Genomic DNA, 27,437 nt, shown 5'->3' on the forward strand with positions numbered 1-27,437 from the left:
TCTTAGCTCAGACCTTTACAAAAATTGCGAGGAGCAGGAAAATGGGTGGGGTTTGGCTTTCAACTTGTTATTCACCCAAGGGAGGTGTGAGGTGGCACGAAGGGGGTGCCATGATAAAAAAAAATGAGATAAAGGACATCCTTGACTGTCCAGTGGTTAAGACTAGATGCTTCCGCTGCAGGGGGCACAGGTTCGATCGGTCGGGGAGCTAAGATCCAGCGTGGCCAAAAAAAAAAAAAAAGAAAAAGAAATGAGATATCATAGGCTTGGCTAATCTACACACTGAAGAATTGAATATTGACATATTTGGATCATGGAAGAAAAACGTTCAAGTGTTCACCAGTTATTAATTAGAGACTCAAGCATGACTCCGGGAACGTGCTTTTCATTTTAAAGCAGGGGGCGTGGTTATGAGATGGGTCAGGCTGGCTTCTTCAGTTCTGCTGTGACCTCCACGTATCTGCCTTTCAGACCCTGGCGCTGGAGGAGGGCATGGCTTTGAACCACACGGCTCCGGCCCTGGATGAGCGCCTGCCGTACTACCTTCGGGAGGGGGATCCCTTTGCTTCCAAACTTTCCTGGGAAGCGGATTTAGTGGCTGGCTTTTACTTAACAATCATTGGTAAGTTTCCTTGCCTTTTCAGTGCAAAGGCTGCATCTAGAAAATTCATGGGCTGCTACGTTAATTTTGCACAAAGATTCCAACACTTAAGTGGATGTTTTGAGACGGAGAGCGGGAGGAAGCAGGAAGAAGGGGTGGCATCACAGAGTTCATACATGTTTCATAGAAACGACTCTATTATCTTTATTGTTAGGGATAAATATTCCCTCGATAATCCAAAGAAGTTTTACAGCAAAATAATTTATCTTGAGACTATATTTCATTTTGGTTGCTTTGATAGTAGGCTTGTCTACCGAATGACAAAATTAATGATAATGAGCTCTTATTTAAATAGAATGCTTTTACTTTTTGAAACATACTTTTGATATAAGGATAAGAGTATAGTCTCAGAATGGACCTTAGAACTCATCTAGTTTAGCCTCTGCTTTTCACAATGGAGAGAACTCTGTCCCAATGCTGTAGTCAGGATGGATACACTGTGTTTACTTCACCTAAAGTCAAGTCCCACTGTGATAGCATCACTAAGTGATTTTGATGAGAGTTGGAAAAAATGTATGAATAATAAATGGAAGTCAGTTCAGGGTCAAAAGTTTTCACAACATGGTACATCTGCTTCCAGACTCTGGTATCCAATGTGGTGGCCACGTGTGGCTCCTGAGTCCTTGAACTGTGACTTTTCCAAATTGAGATGTGCTGTAGTATAAATAGACACCAGATACTGAAAACATAGGACCAGAAAAAATAATGTAAAATAGCTCATTAATAATTTTAAACTATCAACTGCATGTCTAACCTATAACATTTTGGGCCTATTAGGTTAAATAAATATATTCTCAAAATTAACTTAGTAATATTTTTACTTTGTTTAATATGACGACCAGAAAAAATTTAAATACATATGTGGCTCACATTTCTGGTTTCCATTACATTTCTATTGGACAGCACTACTCTAGGTAATTGGATTCAACCACAATACTTTTCTTACATTTAAAATCGTTGTTTTAAATTTGGGTAACCAGTGTGCAGGTGGGTTATGTCTTTAGGTGTGTCTGCCTTTAATCTTTTCAGTTGTTGGGTCAAGCTTTCTCTCTCTCCTTCTCTCTTTCTCTCCCCCTCCTTCTCTCTCTCTCTTTCTCATTTACTTATTACTGGCTAAGACTTTCATTTAACCTCCTGAAATTAGCCAAACTCATTAGAAAAGTCTGGAGACCCCTCTATGGTCAGTGCTTGAGGCAAAAGGAATTGATGAAATTGAATCAGAAATTCCACTGCAAAGGGATTCCCTGGGTCCTTGGCTTTGTTATTAGTTATTATGGTACTGATTTAAATTCTGTTTCTTATCAATGGGCCACCCTGTCCTTTCAAACACAAATATATATTGAGTGCCTATTTGCCACTGTTTAAGTTGCTGGGAATACAGAAGTGAACAAAACGGGCAAACTACTCTCTCCCCGCACAGGGACTACCTGGTAGTAAAATCCACATTGCATTTTTATTAAACATAAGTACTTTCAATGATCAGAAAAGACAGAAAAATAGACATCTTATAAATTGAATTTGTCACAATCAATTGCAAGGAATGAATTACAAAGTAGCATCTGTAACCTGACAGATTTCTCCAGATGACACAAAATAGGGAGGACGATTAAGGGGTGGAAGGAAAATCTACAATCATATTCAAATGGGAGTGCTGAAGAGGCACCAGATAAAGGGGTCCGAAAAGAGTCCCGGAACAAAGGGAGCCTCAGATCACTCAGGGAGTCGGGGGTGGAGCCAAACGTATGTTCCAGAGCAGTCGTTCGTTCAGGAGGAGGCCAGGGTCAGCTGGTGGGGGCTGGACTCATCCTCGACCCAGTCTTGGGCTTGGTGCTGTGTCTGGTTCCCTCCCTCCTGGGGATGTGCCCAGATTCCTTTTAAGGAACCAGAGTGGAATGACATTCTTGGTGAGCTTTGTTAAATACTAGAAGTCTTAGGGAAAACTGGAAGATGAAAAGATAATGTGAGTTTGAAATAGAGGAGAAATAAACTAGAGACCCATTTCCATCCTCTACTCTTTTACTAGAAATACGTAGTCCATTAACGGTCTATATACGAGATTTAAATTTTTTGTATTCATAGAAACAGTCAGGATTTTGGTCATCAAAAAATGTCCCCCTCACTTTAGGTTTTACCTTCTTAATCTTCTTTTCCTTTAACTCTCATTAAAAATAAGTTTGCATTCTCCTGATACTCCCCTACGGGAGATTGCCTGTGGGAATAATCAACATGCAGCTCACAGAGAGTTGACTATTTTTTGATAAGCTTTGGGCACTGGGTGAAGCCTTATGAATCATTAGTAAAGATAATTTGAGAAAGGAAAAATAAGAAAATCAATATTCTCAAAAGAGAAGTAAAAAGACAAAGGATGTTTAAATGAGATTTGTGTATCAAATGCATATGCATAATTACTGTTTTTTTCATCTTTTTGGATACAAAGTAGAAGGCATGTGTTTATAATTTTTCTAGCCATGTTTTCACATTTTAGTTTCCCAGTGTGCCTTGTTAGCTGGTTTCCTTTAATGCGACATGGGTTTCATTTTAGTTGCTTTAGAATCTCCACCACCTCTTCTATTTTTTTCCTCCTCTGTCTTAAGAAAGCTAAAGCGGTTTTAATAGACCACGAGGCAGCACTGACTCCTGGGATTCAGAATTTCCTAAGAGCACAATGCAGTTAGTGCCTGGTGGTTTCATACCATCAGCTGAAACACACATTTTTTCCCCCTTGCCCCCCCAAATGAATTGTGGTGGAGAAGTAGAAGTTAAGATAGAAAAATCTGGGTTTCTCCTGTTAATACTCTCCTTATTCCTTACTACTAAAGGCAGCTGTACCAGATTCTCATTTATACACAGCTACACTATGAAGCAAGAATTCCTGAAGAAATCTACTCTACATGTTAAGCTATGGAAGTAGGTGTATTCTTTTCTTAACTAAAGTCAGTAGGGATTGGGTCTTTTTGGATTTAAACTGGGTTTGTAAGAACTTTTGAACAGTATCATTGTAATGGCAAAGCCAGTCATTAATAAAAGGATATAAAAAAGTGGGAACACATTTATATCATTGTTGGTAGGTTGGTGGGTTGACGGCCACTTTCTCTCCCTTTGGTGGGAGTGGGAGAGTCCATGTTATCAATTGTCACCCACTTCCCCTTCATACCGAGTCCAGTAGCAGTGGCAGATATCCAGCGTCCATGTCCTCAGGATGCAAAAAAGTCCTGGATGTGTCTCCAGGAGATGACCTTGTCCTTGCAGGGGGTCACGCCAGCCTAATCTGGCCTCTGCTTCTCCTGAATGCTGGTCCCCCCTCAGGAGTCCACAAGAAGAGTGAAAGCGCCTCATTTGGTTTGGGTCACTTCGTCTTCAGAATTTAGCGATAGCCAAGGGGTTAACCCTTATCATCAGAGGGGAGGAGTTCTATAAAGCCAATACTCTAAAAATGGCTGAGGAGATGCTCTATCCTGGGGATTAGTCCAAGAACTGACCATGGGGATTCCCACACCCTACTGAGCTTCACTGGGAAATTAGTGGTTCTTTATCTGGGTAAGTGCCGTTTGACAATCCCTGACTCCTATCCCTTTGGAGGTAAACCATCCCTCGCCTGTCACTCACAACTCATGCTTTTTATTTCATCTTCTTAACTTAGATTTTTATTTAGAATCCTGTCGCTACCCTCTAAATCTATGGTGTCCATTTTTTGAAATTGAGAAGTGTTTCATATCTGAGTGAACTCTAAATCCTAGTTTTAACGATGGAAATTTATATTTTTCCTTGTAGGGATTCTGTCCACATTTGGAAATGGGTATGTCCTTTATATGTCTTCTAGACGAAAAAAGAAGCTGAAACCTGCGGAAATAATGACTATCAATTTAGCAATCTGTGATCTGGGGATTTCAGGTAACGCAGCCATGCCATTTCTTCTTTGGGCGTTTGAATGCCCCGTTACAAAGTCCTCACTGGCTCACAGATCACCCTACCCCCAGCTTCTTTTGCTCCTCCTTTCACAAATCATCTTTACAGTGTTTTGTGGTAAGTCAGCAGAGTGTTGTTTGGCTAAAGAGATCATCCATTTAACATAGATGGAGTCCATTCCACGTGCCGGGCATGTTAGATGCTGAGGATACAATTTGAAATGATACATGAGACTTTGGATACCTCACAGTATAGTGGGCTAAATGATTCAGAAAACAGAAACTTACAGACAGGATTTAGATCACTGTTTTGAGCTCTGTTAAATCCCTCACTCCCTTAGGGAAATCTGTTAAACATCAAGGGGGTAAGGTCTTAAGGGTAAATGATGGGTCAGAAAGGTGAGCCAAGGAAGGGGGAAGGGTTGCCCTTGTAATGACATATTTAAGTGTGGCTTAGGGACTGACTGCAAGTATAGGAAGCTTCTAGTTCAGTGGTTCTTGACCTTGGCTGCACAAAAAAGTCACTTGGGGAACTTAAAAACAAAAACAAAACAAAAACAAAAACAACTCAAGGCTGGGTTTCATAGCCAGAAATTTTGCTTTTAATTAGTTGAGAATGTTACCTGGGCATCAGGTTATTTACAATTAGAATTTCCAGGTAAATTTATTGTGCAGCCAAAATTTTGAACCACTGGTTTATTTCTTGCTTCTTTGGCCCCTCTGGTAACCCAGCAAGGAGGAATTGGAATAAAATTTCTCTTTAACTGTAATTCATTTTTACAAATATGAACAATTTTGGGTCAGTCACTTCCCTTTACATTCATCTATAAAATTCCAGGGTTGCCTAGATACACTCAAATATGCCTCTGGATCCCCACTTTCTGCTACATAGCGTATGATTTTAAGTTACTAGAATTAGGGAAATTGAGTTTGAATAGCACACATCAACTCGTCTTTCCACTGGAAATCTTTTAGCAGGGTCTCATCCAAAGCATCCCTTCTAAAATGTTTCCCGGTATTTGTTTCTCTCTTCATAAGTGGATTTTTCTGCCACTGCCAATCTCTAAAAACAAGGCTTGGTGATGTGTCTACTTACTGAGTCACTGTTTATTACACAGCAATGGATGTGCTGCCCTCTCACTGAGTTTGGATGATCTTGGTTATTTGGGAAGACTTTACTCAGTATGGACAGACTGAAATATCATGACCTCTTTTGGGAACTACACATGCACATTAAGAGGAAAGTGACATATCCGGCCCCTTTCTGTGAAAATAGTCGAGATACGCCTCAGAGAATTTGCGAGGCTGCAAAGTGACTGCCATTTTCGTTTTGGCCACGCGATGGCGGTGTCGCAACATGAATGATGGCTCTCCGGTCAGCTCACCATGCTGCCCCCTAGTGGTTCTCTCACTGGTACTGAACGTAAAATGCTTGAATGAAACCTGCCATTTCAGTCACATCCTTCGCTTATAGCCGACTGATGCTTAAGGCTGAATTAGACTAGGCTTGAATAAAAATGTCCATAATTGGTCAGATACATTGAAAATGCTTTCAACCAAGCAAGTCTGCTGTAGAATTGCATAAACCACCTCATTACTCTGTATATATCTTTAGAGTAATTCACCAGAAAGCATTTTCTGCCATGGGTTAGTTTTCTCTGATCAACTCAGATCATTTTTTGCAACCTCTGGTTATCTCTTAAATACATTTTTTCCTTCCAGTAAACCTTAAAAATTTTTATGTCTTTTTAATTTTTTTCTTGCTTCACTATATTCCATTATAAGCACCTTGAAGAAACACATCCTAGAGACCAGATGTATTTCATCTATACAACTAATATTTATTGTATAAATATCAATGGCTCTCAATCATGTATATGTATTAGAATCACCTAGGGAGCTAAAAACAATGTATTGTAATGGCCCAGCCAGATAAATGAAGTCAGATAAATTAAATCCAGATAAATTAAATCAGATTATCTGGGGGTTGGAGCTCTGGACACTGGTATTTAAAATTAAGCAAAGCAAAGCAAAACAAAACAAAACTCCTCCAGTGATTTTAATGTGCAGCTGGGTTTAGAACCATTCTACCTAGTGGAGGAGGGAGAGACCTTTCCAAGAGGTTCTCAAAACCCTTTGGCATCCCGAAGGTTCTAGATGACATCCCATAGGTTCATCAAAAGCTCCACTCCAGAAAGAAGCCTAAAATACCTTTTGCTGATGGATCCCAGGCACAACAGACACAAATTTCGCTCCATCGGAGTCACATTCAATTGTCTTTTTTGCTGTCCTTAGCACCCACCCAGCAGACACTCAATTCAGGCTCTGAGTTTGCTGTCTCCCCTGCCTAGAATATTTTCCCTCTAGATGTTTGCTCGAGTTCTCAACCACTGATTTAGCATCTACCTAAACATCACGTGCGCAGAGAGGTCTTCCCTGATCTCCTGACATAAAGCAACCATTTCTGTCTATTTCCTTCCTCTGCTTCATTTTTCTTCCCAGAACTCATCATGACCCATCATTCCATCATATTGTATCTTATATTACAAATTATTTGTTTCTTTTGCCCCCTCTATCTATTAAAATTGAATCTGTTAATCTTAATCTCCACTTTGTCCTCTGGCACCTTGTTGCATAATGGGCACTGAATAGTTCATTTGTTAAACAAAAAAGTAATTCTTTTACACTGGGTTTCCTCACTGACAGTGGGGTGTAGACCCAATAGGACTGGGAAGTTCTGATATGAGGGTGCCCAGTCTAGCCAGGTGGAGTATGAGACCAGCTGTGTGGACCACTAGAGGCGATGTGTGTCTAACTTAGAAAAGCACCCAATAAATATGTGTTAATTGACTGAACTAACAGTGTACCAGGTACGGGGCACACCTGGGAGGGGTGGGGCAGGCTGGCACCTGCAGGCTGCCAATGTCAGTTACTTGGTTCTTCTAATGCATTAAGGTTGGGGAACACTCTTTTGATAGATGGATCAGATACAGATTTTGGAAAGCTTCCTCAGCCATTTCCTTCAAAGAGGGGGAAGATTGAATGCACAGCTGGATAAGGCGGGTGCAGGGCACGAATTAAAGTAGAAGATTACTTTCTGGAAAGTAAAAAACAAACAAACAAAGCAAACTGATGAAGCCTGAAGGAATAAATAGTTTAAATCCCAGAAACCTGGGTCTGGCTGTAAACAAACTGGACCTAACATTTCCGAAAATAGCTCTCTGTTGTCTGCATGGGATAAAACTCAACAGCGAGTTGAGGTAGGCGAGGTAAATTTTAACTGAAGGGAACTTCCCTTGACAAGTTGCTTGGCACTCTAGTTGTAGGCAAACCGTTCACCATCATCTCTTGCTTCTGTCACCGCTGGGTGTTTGGCTGGATTGGCTGCCGCTGGTACGGATGGGCTGGATTTTTCTTTGGCTGTGGAAGTCTTATCACTATGACTGCTGTCAGCCTGGACCGATACTTGAAAATCTGCTATTTATCGTATGGTAAGTAGGAAGGTTTCTATTCCCTGATAGTCAAATCTAGGTGGATTGTCAAAGCGGTACATGTTTTACCCAGAGGTAATAAGGATTATGAATAACCTCAGAGACCAGGAGTATTTCTACTTATAGCTTATCTTGTTCTAACCTATGTTTAAAGATTTGAACCTGTGTCAATGTAGGTTTCTTTAAATACTACTTTTATAGGAATGTCTGGTGTTTGGCTATGATGCTTTTAAAAGTATCATTTTTCTGTATAAAGTGTGTAAGCTTTTACCGTGTTATGCCATACAAGCAAAAGAATGCATTTTATACATTGAAAGGATGTTGGGTCCAAGATGTTTAGCTGGTTCCCCAAGTAGTAAATATAATTATATGGAAAGATGTTTCCGGTTCTCCTTTAGCACTCAGGATCCCTATGACTGCAGAGAAGAGGAATTCTCCTCCAGGTTAGAGAGCCGTGCCTGCAGGAAAGGACACACATACAGAAATACCGCCCAACGTTCTTTCTGTGGTCTTGGTAGGTAGAAAGATGAGTAGCTAAGAGAACTGGTCAGGGGTGAGCCAGCAATAAACAAATTTTCAGAGGCTAAAGATTTTTCTTTAATGATAGGACGATTCTACATGTGAAAAATAAACTTTTCGTACTTTGGCTTCTTGGGGCTCTGGAAATCTATTGAACCCAAAAGAGAAGGATTTGGGCCCTTTAAATTTAATACTGAGAACCAGGTGCAACCAGGGAATAATATTGGTTCCCACCGGCTACTTTGTTTGTTAATCTCAATCAGCTTGATTGTTGTGACCGTGGGGACAGACTATGGCCTGGAGCCTGAAATGGGAAGGATCAAGTTGATGTGACACTCTCAATGGGGAGGAATTTCTCTTTATATTTTAAAAGTTTACGGTACTAAATTAAAAAAAAAAAACATGCAGGGGGTCAGGGCAGGGGTAGGGTCATGGCCCAATGTCTGCACCATCCAGGCTCACCTTTAAAAAAAATTAGCATCTCTTTTTCTAAACAGCTTAAAACTTGCAATAGAAATAGCTTGAATCAAAAATTCCAATAAAATACAAAAAATACAATTATAAGTATTCTGGATGATTTCAGAGTCAATATTTTTCTATAAACTTATTTTTGGTCATATCAAAATAGATTTTAAATATAGATTTTACAGACAAAAAAGCAAAAAGTTCAATTTCCTGGGAATACTTGAGGAATACTAAACCTCGATGTCTCTGCTTTTTAAATATTCTCTTGACTTTAGGCTTTGGGTCAATTAAAGAGATGACGCTGTCCATCCCCAGAATCATTGCAGGGCCTAATTCCTATGGAAACTATGTATTTTTTCCAGCTTCTTCTAAGGTTGATTCTCGATAGTCTAGTTTCATCATTTGATTTGTCGCACAATTAAACACTCCACACAGTGTCTTGGAATGCTGGAATTAGAAGGTCGCTTGGGGACATGTAGACCTTTCTCCCATGTAATGTGATAAACTGTTTTAAGGCATCCCTGACAGACAGCCACTTGGCCTCTTCTTGAATCGTTCCAGTGACCAGTGACGGGGAGCTTACTACTGCACAAGGCAGCCCATTCTCTGATTGGTCTGCTCTCATTGTTACAATGTTATTCCTTATATTGAGACAAAACTGCCTCCCAGTAACCTCCACCCATTGGTCCTAGTTCTGACTGCTGGAGCATCACAGAACCAATCTACTAATCTACTCCCTCCTGTACTTGACAGCCTTTCACCATAACCGAATGTAAGTATAAAACACCTCACTAAGTAACCCTAACCATAAATGCTTCTACGTATGCCTATGCACATTCCTATAAATATATATAATTATTTGTGCCAGTGTTTTCTCCATTATAATGGATAACTGAGAGCTGACAGGTATTGTGGCTACGTATTTGTTACCCCTATCTGGTGGGTCCGTGAAATTTGCATTTTATGGTACCGTATATTTGAAAAAATAGAGACAAAGGAAACAATCTGTTATATTTCTTGTTAGCGCCAAATAAGACAAACACAGGAGTAAATATTTGTGTTAGTGTAGTTCTTCGTAGTTTGCAAAGGAGGCCTGGCATTGTTCATTTCACCCGTATCAAAATCTGTAAGCAGTATATCTTTGTTTTCTCCATTTTACTGATAAGAACACTGACGTCTGGAAAGGTTACATGAAGAGGGTCAAATACTAGAAATGAGAAGGATTAGGCCCTTCTGATTTCCCAGACCTCACGTGACACTAAACAGAGGCAGGCCTTGAGTCTGTGCTGAAGAAATCGTTTGGCTCTTATTAAGCATGTTTTGATAGTTCTTCTCTGCTACCAAAAAGCAAGGCAGTGAGGGGTTATATCTCTGGCCCTTTGGGTTTCAGGCAATAACCGGTATGGAGGTAATTTCCCCTGCAGGCTGAAGCCCTAGATCAGGCTGACCTGTCTTAGGTGGTTGTATTGAACTTTTGCAAATGATCACTAGCGCTTTACAGCTTTCCTTAAATGACTGCACTGTTTCTGCCTCTTGGAATTCTCTTTCGGCGAATGGAAACTAGTGCTGAAACACAGAACTCGTTTTTTTTTGTTGTTGTTTTACTGGAAATATTTTCACAGAATTTCTTTTGCAGAACATGTTATGATCTACCTAGATTCCCCACTTCTCCATCTATGGCTGTGTGAATGTGACTGTCGTATTAATAACATTGGAAGATTCAAAATCTGCTCTCACCCAGTGGGGTCACCCCATAACGTCACCCCACACAGTCATGACTGTGGCATCAACACCCACTCCACGAGTGCTTAGGTGAGAGGCACATGAGCTTTTAGGAAGAAGCGTATTTTAAAGATACAGGCAGTGTCTTATCATTTCTCCCGCAAAGGACTCTACCTTAGATAAACCCTTAACACATGCTTTTTTGGGCTCCATCTTTATATTCTACCAATTGGCCTCTTGTCCTAGATAGGATCTCAAAGGTCATTCCGGATGTTCTCCCAAGATCCTCCACTGTCTTCAGCATCCTCTCATCTTTTTTACTGCCACCTCTCCCCAGCTTTTGTCACTTCCCCCTCCCAAGGCTCCCAGATGCCTAGAGAAAACCTTCCCTGTGAAATCACTTCCAGTTTTATTCTCTTGGAAAAAGCACCCAAGCTCTGGAACTCTCTTCCCTCCACCCTACTCTCCCTCCGGCTTTGGTTACTGACCACTTCTCCCAGAATCCAATGGATTAACTCTTTGGATGTGGAATTTGACCTATCGAAGGGAGGTATCTGGGTGGAGGGTAGATTACATCCTGGTAATGCTCTTCTTCCACCTCCAGGGGTTTGGCTGAAAAGAAAGCACGCCTACATCTGCCTGGCCGTCATCTGGGCCTATGCTTCCTTCTGGACCACCATGCCCTTGGTAGGTCTGGGGGACTACGCACCTGAGCCCTTCGGAACCTCGTGCACTCTGGACTGGTGGCTGGCCCAGGCCTCAGTAGGGGGCCAGATTTTCATCCTGAACATCCTCTTCTTCTGCCTCTTGCTCCCAACGGCTGTGATCGTGTTCTCCTATGTGAAGATCATTGCTAAGGTTAAGTCCTCCTCCAAAGAAGTAGCTCATTTTGACAGTCGGATCCATAGCAGCCATGTGCTGGAAATGAAACTGACCAAGGTAACTGCAGTCATAATTTACCAACATGTTTTCTAATCAATTAAAACTTCGTAGGGCAAAGAGGATAGAGAATGTTGGAGACTGGGAGAACTTCGAATGTCCACTGTTTATGTCCTTACAATCTTTGTTATTATTTATTTAAACCTTTGTAGTATCTCTTCCCTCTGTCTCTATCTCACTCTCATTTACATACACACACACACACACACACACACACACACGTGTCTAAATATCCACCAAATGTATACAATGGATCTACTGGGGGCTTTTTCTTTCTATTGAATAGGATATTGTTGCTTCTTAAAATTATTTCACTAATAAGAATAATAACTTTTATGATTCATAGAATGGCTCACAGTATTTACTGTCCTGTATGGACTTTGATGGGCACGATTAGGGACATTCCTTATTAACAGAGTAAGAGCTTACCGTGTCTGCTTTCCTATGGGAAACCCATCTTCACACAAGAGCAATTTCTGCAGCATTGAGTTGCTTGGCAAATGCTAGTCTCAGAGTTGGCAGCTCTTCAGATATTGTGGTGTAAGGAAAAGAGCAGACAGTTCGAAAACGGATGAGGGTTTGGATTCTATCACCGACACTTGCCAGGTTTGTGACCCAGAGATAGATACTTAACTTCTTTGAATCTCTACTTCCTCACTTGTGTAACAGGAATAGTAACATCTATTTCTCTGGGGTGTGGTGGGGATTCAATGAGATAAACATGTTATCCTGTCATCGGCTGCATGGATGATGTTAAAGAAATCATAATTCCTCATGTGTCTTCTAACTTTTAGGATTTCTGGTAAGGGCTAAGGCAGTGGTCTTTACACTTCCATCACGTTTCACCCTTATATTGAGGAAATATTTTTCAGCACATACTCTCAATAGGAATGACATGTCTTACCATCAAACTGTGTTTTAAATATTAGCACACCCTAGTTTCCATCTTATATTTGAAAGAAAAAAATAAATGTAGACTGAAGTTCTAATCATTCTTCTGGTGTCCCAATCCATCATGTTGACTGATATCCACCTTCAAGTCTCCTCACAGCCTACCCTGGAGACCACTGGCCTTAGGGACCAGGAGTAACACAGTTCCCTCCAGACCACAGGCGGCTACCTACTAAGTCAGGACTTTTGTCCTAGTAATAGTTTTCTCTCCAAATTTCAGAGTTTTAGATGTTGTGCAAGGACCTCTTGGTTGCACAGTGAGAGCTAGAGGTTCTGGATGGTACCAGTTGACCTTTACTCCCTAAACTCCACATTTGAGTAGAAGAAAGTTTGAGTGAAGTTTTCATCACTCTAAATCTATACTGATCACCTAAAAATAGAGCCGTTCTACCTGGACAAATATGCAGCATCAGGAATCATGATCTACTTCTAGCTTATGATTGGCTGTTAGGTAGGAAAAATATTTCCATAAATTCAGGATCATGAATTAAGTTCTTCATTTCTAGCTCTTCCTTTAGCTCCTGTCTGTGCTGTAAAAAACAAACTAATGCCAGTAAATTAATCCAAGTTAAATGTGGATTCCATTTCATCCAAATCCTATTTGGTACCAAGTACTGTTCTAGGAACTAGGTGAATGCAACCGAGCTAAAAGTGTTTTTGTTCAGTAGTTCGTGGAAGTATGCCCAGGGAACCACATGATGTCTGTCACAAGGGTATGTGACCTCAGTTGCAGTCCTGTAGTGTGGCATGCCATGAAGCTGCCGAGATGTCATATGATGTCCTCTCCTCTTCCCATCCCCCAAGGTTACTGGCCGTGAGATGCTTGGCTGGTCTTAAGCAGTGAGTCTGGGTCCTCCTACCCATGAGGCCCTTCTCCCGTTTCTCTGAGGCAATCACTCATCATTCTCTCTCCTGTTAGTTGAATTCCTCAACTCAGCCCACTCACAGCCAGCTTTTACCAATACCCTAGCATCTGGTTCTTTGTGTATTCTTGAGGGTGGCCAGCTCGTTAGTCACAGTTTCTAAAGCTCATTATACATACATGGGGAAGCTCAGCATATACCATTTAATTTGATGTGTAGTTTTTTTGTTTGTTTTTAATTTTTATTAAAAAATTTTATTTTATATTGGGGTATAGTTGATTAACAATGTTGTGTTAGTTTCAGGTATAGAGCAAAGTGATTCAGTGATACATATAAATGTATCTATTCTTTTTCAAATTCTTTTCCCATTTAGATTATAGAGTTTTGAGCAGAGTCCCCTGTGCTATATAGTAAGTCCTTGTTGGTTGTCTGTTTTAATTATAGTGGTGTGTATACGTCAATCCCAAACTTGATGTGTTATCATTCTCCTTTCCCTGCACTGTGTAGACCAAATAGTCAGGCTTACCCAGACCAGATTAACCAAAGCGATGTTAAAGGAAAAGTGTAGGCATATATGTGTATGATTTTACTTTATATATGTCTTCTAACATGTATTCTCATTATATTATATATGATATCTATATTATATGTTACATCTTAACTTCATTTGTATATATAAAACCTATATTAAAATAACCTCAACATACAATGCTTCCAATTATTCACATTTGTGCAAAATATTTAAGTCAAAATTCAACCTACGTTGAGAAATAAACAGAACTTTCTATTGTGGCACTTTCTGTTCTAAATTTAAACTATTTTCAATTACTAGTTAATTTTGATTTTTTTTGTACTGAGTAAAAATAAGTAGAAAAACCTTCACGGGTCCTTTTCATAGTCTTAGAAGCCTTGTCCTCCATTCAACTACCTCTCAGGATTGGCACTTTGCTTGTTCATTTGATGCTTCTTATCTTCAGAATGTCCTGGTCTAAAAGCTTCTTAAAGGCTACCTCATTGGATTATGGGACCAAATAATTCATTTCTTTGTGTACTCTAATTATTTCTAGGTAGGTTATTATCTGGGCCTGCATTTTGCCAGTCTGACCTCGTCAACTTAAAAATTGATGTTCCAGCTATAAACCTTTCTCCACATTGTAATTTCCTTCTAATTAATTAAAAAATGGTTTTGCTAGACTTTTATAGCAGGCTGAAATTTCACAGACTACAGAAATTGCAGAGGTGTGCAAAAGCAAAAAAACCCTACAGAAACCAAAAAAAAAAAGGAAAGAAAAAACCCTTTCTCTTTGTATTCCTATGACTCAGTATAATCTCATTTTTATGCCGGCATTTGACCTTGTAAAACAAGCAACATTACACAATCAGGGTAAATTCAGTTGAATTGGGTTTTCCTCCTCTTCCTAGACTCTGTGTAAGTTCAGGGAGGTCTTTATAACTCCATGGGACCAGTGGGTGGGGGCATCTGGTTTGGTTGTTGTCATTTATTGACCCTGGTATTACTGAGATAGTTAAGGTTTCCTCTGGCCTCAGGCATCCATTGTCATGGGTCACTTTGCATCTTTCTTGTTTCAGCTGTAAGGCCTCTTTAGGCTCACTGGAAATTCCAGGTACTTCCCCATCCTTTTTTGGCAACCCATTGGGTGGATGTCAAGACCTTGGCTGGCACCCTGGGAAGTGAGGCACTAGCTGTCTGCTTGTGCAAATGCATTGAGAGTCTATTGCTCCCCCAACCCCTTCACTGGCCCCCTGTGCTCGGTTCAGTGGAGTATTTTCAGGACAGCTTCTCAAGGTCAGTTACCAGCTCCTCTGATGTCCTCCCTTGCCTTTGGGCTGTAGGCCTTTGACGCACTGTGGGCCCTTGTATCCACGTACATCCCTTTAACTTGTCCACACTGTACACTTAATGTCTCTAGTCTTGCACATCTCTGGCTGCAAATACTCAAAAATCATTTTTGTCACACTCAAAACCCTCTATTTCAACTATTTCCTCTCGTGTAAGTTTCGAATTTCTATTTTGAAACTCAGAAGCTGAGAAACGAATGTTTTACTTCTTCGGCATTTCTGCTTGTGAAAACCTTCATACCAATGCAGTGGACACTCTTGCTGCTGCTATGATGAGGGGGAAGGTGGAGTAACAGGAAGGAAATACCAGAAGTTTCAATTAATTTTTCCGTATATTACTATGCTGTGCATATTGGTACTTCATATTTATTCATTCAGCACACATAGCTCACCTATAATGTCCCAGGCCTATAGTTAGTATCCAGATCCTGTGGACACCTGGGTTTCTCTTAACTTCTCTTATTTCTACCAGGAAACCTTCCCAATCCCTCATGCTTTGTTGAAGTCCCTCTGCTATGGGCCACCAGAGCACTTGGCATATCCACTTTTCTGAATGACACATCTTTGTGGCTCTTTTTTGCAAGATAGTAGCTGCATGAGGGCAAGTGCTGTTTGCTCTGGCTCCCCAGGGCCCGACACCTGCTAGGTGCTTGCTTAATCAGGATTGCTGGGATGACACGTAATTGAATATACTATGTTGACCTAATCACCTTGATCAGTGTTAACTGGTCCCTTGACCCCCAGCTTGAGGGCCTCTGTCCCTTTTATACCTGCAGAGGCATTTTGTTTTGCTTTGTTCTTTCACGTTGATTGTGAAGTCTTTTTAAAACTCGTAAACGTAAACCTCTGCTTCCTTCAAAAGACTCCCCTCCAGCATTGCTCATTGAATGTTATTTATCATTGGGGGTCCAGATTCAGAGAACCCCCATGTGGCCTCTGAGGGCGGTTAGTGGGAAAGCAGAACTGTATTCCTTTTTTTTGAACCGATTTATTAATTGCTTTCCTCTGGTTCTTCTTACTTGTTCTTAGCTTCAATGTTACTTTGCAGAGAAGCATTCTCCAAATTGAATTCAAGTCCTATTAGAATGTTTCATTGCCTCTTTTACATTTGCCTTGTAGAACTTGTCACAGTTTTTAGTTAATTTACAATTACCTACTTACTTCCGTGATTATTTGTTCCATGTCTGTCTTTACCACTAGTCAATAAGGCCCACAGGGGTAACAACCATATCTTTCTGTTCACTTTGTGTCCCCAGAACCCAATACAATGCCTCAAACATATACAGATGTATTTGTTGAAGGAAAGAATTTCAAACTGGGGGTCAGTGCCAGTTTTGCCACTTGCCCACTGAGAAATCTCACAAAGCTGACATTTGTTATTTGTTTTGGCTGACAGCGGCTGAAACCCTTTCCGGGTCTGAAATTTCCATGTTGAGAAATTGTCAACATTTTGTGTCTTGCTGGGGAGCAGCAGGGGAGAAACAATGTTTCTGTGCAAAGATGGCCTCTTGATTTAAAAGATACACAAAGACAAGTTATTGATTTTCCAAGATTCCCTTGCGGCTAGAGTGCAGCTATGACCCTAGGCTCCAGCTATGGTGGCCTGTCTCAGGAACTAGTGACACCTGGTGAAGGGCAGGGAGATTGCTCCCAAGGACACAGCTACAGCAGCAGGAGTTTGTGTATCAGAACCAGTTCAGGTCATAGTTTTGGGTATCACTTCTGTCTGCTTGGCCCCAATTCTCAGTTGAGCATTCCCAATGATGCTCTGTCCTAACCATTGCATTCCTTTTCTGTCTCACTCAGCTAAAGTCCATTTCTGTTGCTTACAACTCAAAACACAGATGCATAGAGTGACATGACCTAATTTGCAGCCTCTCCTTCCAATCACAGCTTTCGCTTGTTTATGGAGTACTGGTATTTTAAGATTTGAGAAAATTGCAACTGGGAAGCGCAGAATTCTTCTCTTTCTTCCACTCCTTTTAAAAAAATTTTTTTTAATTTATTTTTTGGCTGCGTTGGGTCTTCGTTGCGGTGCACAGGCTTCTCATTGCGGTGGCTTCTCTTGTGGTGGGGCATGGGCTCTAGGCGCGTGGGCTTCAGTAGTTGTGGTGCACGGGCTTAGTTGCTCCGCGGCATGTGGGATCTTCCCCGACCAGGGCTCAAACCCGTGTCCCCTGCATTGGCAGGCAGGTTCTTAACCACTGCGCCACCAGGGAGGTCCCTACTCCTTTTTAAAAAATATATAAATTAACATTTCCTAGTCGGATCACAACCAGGGCACCAAAGCTCTCAGAAATTTTTTCATCAGTGTATGAAGGTGGGTCTGAGGCAGTTGGCCTTTGTTGTCATTCTGCTGGTAAAATAGAAGGCAGGAGGAAACTCAAACTAGACGTGTTTGGAGTTGTCGCATTACTTAATTTCTTAAAGGTGGTGTGAAAGCGAAATATCGCTACCCCTGTTTCCATATAGATGAGGAAACAGAGGGCCGAGGAAGGCAGGTCACAGTTGTCCAGCTCGCCACCTTCCTCCTTGTCATTGGTAACATCACTCAATGACAGGCTGCCCACACGTGGAGGGTCGTAGTCTTACAGTTGGCATTTATCATTGCATTGCCATCTTTTATTACCATTTTCCCCTCTAGTTGGGAACACATCCGTATACTTGCTGGCTAGAGCCAAGAGAGAAAAACCAAATCTGATCCTGCCTGTGTTCCTGCCAACTGTACGCTCTCGGTAGGCAGGCGGGACCCTCTCCTGCCCTGTCTCTCAATGCACAGATGTGGTGATCTCTCTCCTTGTGACCTTATCTCATCCCAGCCACTGAAATATCTTTGTTATCAGTAGTCCAGCTGGTTCTGGAGTGTGATTCAGCCTTGTCATTGATGGGGAATTTATTCCATCTCTTTGGCTCTGATTTTAAGCCTTCACTTCCACATCCAGTCCTCTCCTCATCTATTTAATTATCCAAGGTAGCAGGCGGCTTCAAATGTTGGCTGAAGTCTTACTTATATCTGGGCAAAGGAGCCTGGTGGAAGGAACTGAAGGGGCAGATCTTAGAGAGTCAGAGATTCTGTCTCCCTTACAGTGGTCAGTGGAACTGAACCAAGATTGGAATCCAAACCTGAATATCTCCATGTCAGACTTCCCCACTATTCCATGCTGCCTCTGCACACAGACGAGATAGGACTTCTCTTCTTGGAAAACTTCTCTGCTGTAATGGTTCAGATGTATTGGGCCCAGAGGCAGTGCCTTATAGAACTTCTTCATCCCTATTCTATTCTTGCTTTAATTGGTTAATTCACTGGAATTGATCCATTGCGGGCAGTATTGCTTACGTGATACTTGATGCCAGCTTGAACCGTGTAGCTGAAACGTACCAGTATTTCTTGGTCCTCTGCAGCAAGATATTTTAAAAATCAACAGGGTTGCAGATGTGTGATTCTTTTGTAGAAGCTAAACACGTATTCTGTGAATTTCCTCCCACAAAAACTGTCTAGTTTAAGAATTTGAAGTTTTACTCCTTTTCCAGTGAACCAAAAGGCAGTGATAAAGATGAAGCAATTAAAAAAATAAACAACTTAGAAGAAATTGATGAGTACAGGTGCCTGTATTAGGATTGGTTTAAAGATGTCTGGGAGAGAAATTTTGGAAAATAGAAACGAGGACACACTTAGAAATGTGGAAAGTGAAGGACAGAGTGATGGGAAGATTAAACGTGCTCCAACTTGAGTAGAAAGTTCTGGGAAAACTGAATGTCACGTGAAAGTTTTGCAAAGTTTTGTAGTCTCTCTTAAAAATAGCTTTAATATTTCAAAGTTTAATATTTTGTGGAGTTTATTTAACATGAGAAGCTCGTAGAAAATGACTGTGCCTCATATTAACTTTGTATTCACTTCAAAAACATAAGTAACATTATGCAGTACTTTGAGATCTAAGCTTTTATCCCTCTTTCTGCTTTAAACTTGACTTCTAGTCATTCAATTTGAAGTAATTAGCTTTATTCTAATCTCAGAAAAACCCCTCGGATTCATTTGCTATGTATTTAAAAACCTTGGTATATTTTAATTCTCTTCTGTCCTTTTAAAAAGGATAACAAAATGCAAATGTTTTAAGTCCTTACTGTTCCCCATTATACACTCCCATAAAAAGAGAAAATATGTAAAACGTAGAAAATATTATGGACTAAGTGCTAATCTATTTTTTGTCAATGACTTTGGCAGCAACAAAGAAAACAGCTTTTGAGATACTGTGAAATCATTTATGACTCACCAAAGGAGAAAGGATGGAGCTATGTTAAGTTCCCAGACATCTGCTAGAGCAAGCTTTATTTATATCGTTATTGTTTATCTGAGGATTTAGAAAAAAAAAACGACCCTCACTGTGAGCTTTGAGGCATCCACTCCATTTACAAACAAAAGTCACACAGACCAAACCAAATGCTGTTTCTCCTGGGTAAACTTTTGCAGAAAGATGGAAAGGCAAGTAAGCAGGAGAGCTGCATGTGTGCATCAGGCCTCCTCTATAACTGCTGAGCACAGGTGAGAATTTTAGCTCAGGACCCTAACTCGGGACTTCAGGACATGCAGGAGATCTGGGCTCATTCGTTTCACCTCTTTGGGATTTAGATTCTCTATTTGCAAAATGGAGCAAAATGGTTACTGTTGAGGTTTTTCTCTGCTAACGTTAATATTTAAAGATGATCCTTGAACTTTTGGGGTAGAACTTTAGAATCTGAGACTTTCAGGTAGATTTCTCATGCTTCCTTCTTGACACAGCCCACACATATGGGGTTCCCAGGGCAAGCACACCCTACTGGCAGGCTGTTCCACAGATCAAGTAGACTGAGGGGTACGGACCATTTCCTGCGTACAATAGCTCTGCTCCCACAAAAGCATATTGAAATGCACATGCACACAAATGATTTTGTTATGGGAAAAACTCTTCCAATTGAATTTCAAAAACAATAAGGTACGTGCAAATATTGTTGCTTTAACTACTATTAATAAAATATTTGGTGTCTCATTCCTCATCCTTGATCCTCCACACCAGCTTGACCTTGCTGACCTTGATGCTGGGAGCTGTTATTTTACATTTTACTTCTTAAATTAGGGGATGGGGGCTGTGAAAGGAAGTGGCTCCTGGCTTCAGATAGCTCCAGCCTCTCATCCTCCCAGGCCTTAAGTAACTCAAAGATAAAAGGAAGGCTGACTTTTCCTAAAACTGCCTGATAAAATCCCAAGGTGAGTCTGATAATGCTCGTTCTAGTCCTGTGTCCATCCCTGCTCCTAGGATTGTAGCCAGGGGCATGCAGTCCTCTGGTCAGACTTGACTCTTGTCATTCCTGAGATGCCAACTCCATAAAAGAGTATACAGGGCAGAAGGGCTGCTGGCAATGCTAAGGCAGAAGGTATACTGGGAAGAGGAAAATAAATATAAACAAACAACACCAGATCTTCATCACACAGAGGGCAAATTTGAATACAGTTTCATTATTTATCTTACTGAAAGAATAATCTAGTAGATAATGGTATTAAGGATGCTTTGAAGTTGGTTCACTCTCTCTCAACCAGGGCTTAAAATAGCTCGCGTTTAAAATAAAACCGAAAGCTTGGACTTCCTTTGCAAATCTCAGTACTCTAATTAAGACCCCTCTTGTTTCTTGTTCGGACAGTCGCCTAAACAAACCTGCTCAGAATGGAAAGTCTAGGTGTGCCGGCATTGTGTCTGCTTTGTTCATTCTCTTATCCTCAACACAAACGCGTAGGAGATGCTCAATCATGCTTGCTGGTTGAATGAATAAACAATGACTTTTCTGCCTCCGATTTTTCCCAGCTGCATTTTATTTTACAGGTTAATCTTCCTAAACGCGGCTCTCATATGTCTCCTGCTCAAAAACCTACTCGTGCTTTCAGGCATATGGAATTAAGGGCAAGCTCAGTAATATGTTATACAGAACCCTGAATACGTGGATGTTATCTTTCTTTCCAGGGTCGTCTCCCTTGGTTGCTTTCTCATACGTCAAAGTGAATTGTTTACTAGTTCCTATACAAACCTCACACGTACCTGTCTTTACCTTTGCTTGTGCTGGTCTCACTTGCCTTTGTTTCCATTTGCCAGCGTGTAGGTTATACGCCACATTCCTCATGAGACTGTTCTTACTTTGCTCCATAGCATGTAATTTTGTCTTCCTCTGAGCTGGCACTTAAACCATATTCAGCTTTGTCACGTAGTTGTTTGTGCTCTAGAGGGATACAACCCAGGCACGAAGCTGTGCGGGTGTCTCCAGAGCACTTAGTGTCTCACGCAAAGCACTTGCTAAAAAAAAGATTTGTTGAATTCAAGTGGGATAATCTATAGGGTCAGACCACATTCTTTTTTAAAAAATAAATTTATTTATTTATTTATTTTTGGCTGCGTTGGGTCTTCATTGCTGTACGCGGGCTTTCTCTAGTTGCGGCGAGCGGGGGCTACTCTTTGTTGCGGTGTGCGGGCTTCTCATTGCGGTGGCTTCTCTTGTTGCAGAGCACGGGCTCTAGGCGCACGGGCTTCAGTAGTTGTGGCACGCGGGCTTCAGTAGCTGTGGCACGCAGGCTCAGTAGTTGTGGCACACGGGCTCAGTAGTTGTGGTGCACGGGTTTAGTTGCTCCGTGGCATGTGGGATCTTCCCGGACCAGGGCTCAAACCCGTGTCCCCTGCCTTGGCAGGTGGATTCTTAACCACTGTGCCACCAGGGAAGTCCCAGACTACATTCTTAAAGAGACTGAATGGCAGATGGTGAGAAACTAGTCAGGGTGCTTTAAACCCTATCTCTAACTATTCTTTGGTCTGAAAGTTAAGAGGCTTCTAAAGGTAAATATAATTTGGTGAGAGAGAAAAGCACTTTCTGGAAAAGTCTCGTTTTATACAACTGTGTCACTTTGGTTCAAGCTCGATGACTCTCTTTTGCTTTGTAGCTAGTGAATTTCCACCATCTGAGCCTCAAACTTGAGAAAAACTTGAGCCAAAGGAAATTACATTTCACAGAAATCTCTGAAGAAGCTTCCTATTAGAATTTCAAACAAAGGCAGAGTTTCTAAGTTTCCTGAGGCAAAGGAGGGTGATTTAAAATTTCATCAAGGTGTACCTGTTCTCCATCTATTTTTTAAGTGAATGTGGGTTGAGAAGTCTGGAAATTTCAGGCTCACAGATGTCCTTTTAGCATGATTTTCCTGCTCCATGTAGGCACAATCTGACACCTTTTATAGGGTTAAACTTCAGGTCTTTGGGTACATTCAAATTCTGGAGTGGAGAATGGATAAGATGTGGTGAATGGGATAAGAATTGTTATAACTTCTTCTGGCTGAACATCTCAGAGATCCATATGAAATGATTCCTACTGGCAAGATAAATGAAAAGATGATAGACAGACTTTCTTGGGTTTAAATAGGCTGCCTGCTCCTTCCCCGACACCCATCGCTTCCACCAAGTGCCTCGATTTTGTTCTCTGTCGCTTTCCCTTACCAGGTAGCGATGTTGATTTGTGCTGGCTTCCTGATCGCCTGGATTCCTTACGCAGTGGTCTCCGTGTGGTCGGCATTTGGAAGGCCAGACTCCATCCCCATACAACTCTCCGTGGTGCCAACCCTCCTGGCAAAATCAGCAGCAGTGTACAACCCCATCATTTACCAGGTCATCGATTACAAATTTGCCTGTTGCCAAACGGGTGGTTTGAAAGCCACCAAGAAGAAATCTTTGGAAGACTTCAGGTAAGATTTCTGAAGCTGCAAATGAATGATAACCCTCTTTGTTTCAAAATCCCGTGGGGTTCAAGCCGCTGGGAATGCTGCTTTCTTAGGGTTAGAGCTCATCACTGAGGATTAGTGCTAGGAGGACTTTACGTTATGTCCACCAGGATTCCTGAAATCAAGTAATCCGATATATAGGAGTTGGACAACAGGAGTAGAGGGTGGGAAAAGTGATTCTGCTTTTTACTGTAGAGCAGCCAAGATACGGAGCCATGCCCATTTGACCATCCACCCTGTATCACTCTTCCTTATGTGGAACCAAATCCACTTCACTCCAAGAGTTACTGTGCCACATGCCATTGATCCAAAATTAAGTTTTCACAACAGAAACGATTCTCTTGTTTGGGACATTTCTACCATTAGCTAAGATATAGGATTTGGACAGGCAAAGGAAGGGGAGAAGGGGAGATGGCGTTTTTACTCGCTGCCAGTTTCTTTATTTTCACAGCAAGACCCATATTATTCCTTCTCTTTGTCAGATGAGGAAATGGAGGTTCAAGCAAGGTGAAGGTCTGTTGGGTTTCAAAACTCAAGCATGTTGACCCATAACTATATCTACTTGCTTTAAACTGATATTCATTCAAGTTCAAACACATTCTAAAAGATCTACATTTTTAATGTTAGCTCTTATTACCATTTTATGCTATGACTACTGTGTTGTTTTTAATTATCCCATTTTCTGAAAAGATCCCTGTCATAGGATAATAAAAAATTAAACAGAATAAAAAGATCTACATTTTTATACTTCCTTCCCCCACATTTTGTGATTTTGATGTCCTGTTTTACAACTTCTGCTACACAATGAACAAGTGAGTTTGGGGATCCAGCGCCATTTTTCCTAAAGACCCGAAAGGCTCAGGGTGAGTCAAGAGTGGAGGGTGATTGGTCGTGTTCTGTATCCACTCAGGGACAGTCTTAGTAGAATGTGGAACAAGCACCAAATTCCTGGTCTGAGGTGAGGGGTATTGAACGGCCCCTTAATTCTTACTCACTTGAGGTCTAGATATTTTTCAATGTTATTTTCCTTGAGTAAGTAAGGAACAGAGGAAAAGGTAGAACTAACTATGAGAAGTTGTGGGTTTTTTTTTTTTTAAGCATCTTTATTGGAGTATAATTGCTTTACAATGGTGTGTTAGTTTCTGCTTTATAAGAAAGTGAATCATCTATACATATATATATATCCCCATATCTCCTCCCTCTTGCGTCCCCCTCCCACCCTCCCTATCCCACCCCTCTAGGTGGTCACAAAGCACGGAGCTGATCTCCCTGTGCTATGTGCTGCTTCCCACTAGCTATCTATTTTACATTTGGTAGTGTATATAAGTCCATGCCACTCCAAAGTGAGAGAAGATGTGGGTTTTGACCTTGTTCTTTCACCGTGCTCAGGCAAGTGAAAATCTTTTGACCTTGAGTTTCCTCAGCATGTCGGTACAGCAGCAAAAAAAAAGATACAACAGGCACAAAACGAAAGGTAGTGCTGTCACTGTTGCTGTGGTCCAGGGGAAGAAACACACAACTTGGAGGTAGGAGACCAGAGTTTAAGGTCGATTTTGCTGTTTACAGTAGCTCTATATCTTTGGGAAAATGAACCACTCAGAGCCTAGGATTGGGATGAGCTGAGGGCAAAGCCCGTCTTCCAAGTTGTAATAATTACACAAAATGCCCAGGTGAAAAGGGCTAGGTGACAACTCTTAGTGTTCTTTTTTCTACATTGTGGGTGGTTATTACCATCTCTGTTGAATTGACTAGTTACATTCAAATGCTAAAATGCATCTATTTTGGATGTAATAACACTTTGCCCTTATCAGCTATTAATACTCTATTATGAATGCAGGTAGGGAGAACACTTGTAATGGAACAGCTGCAGGAGAAAATAGTGAGGCACTTTTTCATCTGAAGGAGATGGGAATTTGACAGGAATGACTGAAGGCAAATTTCACTCACCTCATAATTTCCCGTCAGACTGACTCTGTGTTCTGTATATTTGCTCACAACTGTGAGTAGCACATAAATATTCAACACTCCACAATAAAAAGAGAAAAAATAATTATGTGGAAGAAAATGACTTAGGGCCACAAAGCTTTGGAAAAATCAGCCAGGCAAGGGACAATTCGGTTCACCTGCTCCGATTAGCCATTTATATGAAGTAGAGCAATCGCTTTGCTGAAGGAAAGCAAGGGCTGCTTCCTTACTCCAGAGTTTCAGCTTTTGGTGGAAAAAGCAGGCGGTGGTGATGAAGCAGGGTGGAGGCCTTGGATTCTAGAGGTTGAAGCATCTTCAGGGAAGAAATGTTGAAAAGGTGTGATGAGTTGCAGATTCTAGAAGGATCTATTTTGGGGGAGAGCCAGAAGGCTGAGAAGTGGCCACCAGAGTTTTCTTTTTAGCCTTCCAAAGAAGACAGACAAACAAGAAGAACCGTGTTTATCTTTGTTGCTATCAAAAAGCTAAGAAAATAGGTAATGTGGAGGTCCATAGAGTGAGGTGTAGTCATAGGAAGCCAATCCAGAGTGGTTAATGTACTACCAGAACAATTCAATTGAATTAAACTGGAGTCATTTTATCCTTGGTCTTTCATTTTCTGAGCTCTGAAATGTATTACTCATAATGGGAGATTCTCTTGGGAAATAGTTTGAATTCAAATAAAAAAGCTAATGTGTTGAATATGAGATTGTTGAAATAAATTTTGAGCAACTGTAACGGTTCATTAAAAGTTAACTCATTTTTCCCCCCTTGAATTGAGTCCCCTGAGATTTTGGTAGGAGCTGATGAACTGAAGGAAAAAAATGTGGCCAAGAGCCCTTTTTGAAGTTTTATTATTCACTACACTATATTATCCAGAAGTAGTCTCCCATATTTGGTAAAGAGTGTTTCTGCACCCTGGCTGTGTATTAGACACACTCAGGGAAATTTGAAAAAATACCGCTCTCTGGACCCCATCTGCAGAAATTTGGATTTAATTGGTCTGGATTAGGCCTGAGCATCAGTTGTTTGGTTGGTTATCTCTCCCAGATGATTCACATACACAGCCATGGTTGAAAGCCAGTGAACCAGAGTCTCGGAAAGGAAGACATTGACATTGCAGCACGTGGAGTCATAGGCATTTTACCCCACCTACCTAGAGACCAATGAGGCCACCCATCACCAGTGACAGGTGACCCAGACTTCAGATGCAAGGCCAATCTTAGGTGGAATAGAAATGTTCAAAAGAGCTGGTGGTGCATAGTGAAGGCCTGAGGCATTCCACATTCCTAGTATTTTAGTAAAGATAAAGAACAAAGAAGAACGAAGCCCCAGACTCTGGCATTGCTTGTAATCAAGCCTCCTCTGACCACATTAGTTGGGTGAGTCACAGGGCCCAACTGAGTGGTAGGTTGGTGTGCAGAGAATTTTGTCCTAGAGGACAGGAAACTCACTAGGGCACAGGAAATGTGCTCTAAACCAGTGGCTTGTTTTTGGAAAGCTCTGACCAAGGAATTTCTTGACTTTGAATATTCTAAATTGAATTATTATTTTCCATCTCTTTCTAGTTCAAGTTTTGTGCATATAATCCTCATGGTACTCAAGTTTGACATGCTATACATATATATCTTTGTGTATGTATCTGTGTGTGTATGTACGTATATAGTGTATTATATATATATTAAATTGCATCTTTCTTCTCCTATATCCAGGCTGCACACCGTGACCACCGTCAGGAAATCTTCTGCTGTGCTGGAAATCCATCAAGAGGTATGAAGTTGGACACGGCATTACTCATGGACACAATGATTCACTTACTTGCTTCTTCACTGCTGTAAACGTTTGATTGTGACCACACTTTTATCTTGATATTATATTTTTATATTTTGTACCCTCTCCTTCTTTTTCTTTAGGCCAAGATTTGCTAGGAAATTCCAGTGGCCAAATGGAAACTAGATGATAGGTTACTACTTCAAGGAATATTACTAGAAAGAGCCTCCCTGGATTTTTTTTTTTTTAATTCTATTTTAAAACCTATTGTCATGGTACATAGTGTGAAGTCTGAGGTACTAAGGAAAATGTTTAAAAGTTTTATTTATTAGGGCATATTTAATTTCATTACATCATCCTTATTATTATTATTTTTTAAAGATTTATTGATTGATTGATTGATTGCTATGTTGGTCTTCGTTTCTGTGCTAGGGCTTTCTCTAGTTGCGGCAAGCGGGGGCCACTCTTCATCGCGGTGCGCGGGCCTCTCACTGTCGCGGCCTCTCCCGCTGCTGGGGCACAGGCTCCAGGCGCGCAGGCTCAGTA

General features: G+C 41.1%; 1 protein-coding gene across 1 annotated transcript; it reads left to right on the forward strand.

Moving 5' to 3' along the window:
* The first annotated feature begins 492 nt into the window (after positions 1-492).
* OPN5 (opsin 5) lies at positions 493-26,897 on the forward strand. Its single transcript, XM_068559102.1, has 6 exons — positions 493-622; positions 4,433-4,552; positions 7,887-8,057; positions 11,368-11,702; positions 22,882-23,123; positions 26,834-26,897. Exons 1-6 carry the CDS (start codon positions 493-495, stop codon positions 26,895-26,897), a joined length of 1,062 nt encoding a protein of 353 aa, XP_068415203.1.
* The last annotated feature ends 540 nt before the right edge of the window (positions 26,898-27,437 follow it).

The sequence above is a fragment of the Eschrichtius robustus genome, chromosome 12, assembly GCF_028021215.1.
Source record: "Eschrichtius robustus isolate mEscRob2 chromosome 12, mEscRob2.pri, whole genome shotgun sequence".
In the NCBI taxonomy this organism is placed as follows: domain Eukaryota; kingdom Metazoa; phylum Chordata; class Mammalia; order Artiodactyla; family Eschrichtiidae; genus Eschrichtius; species Eschrichtius robustus.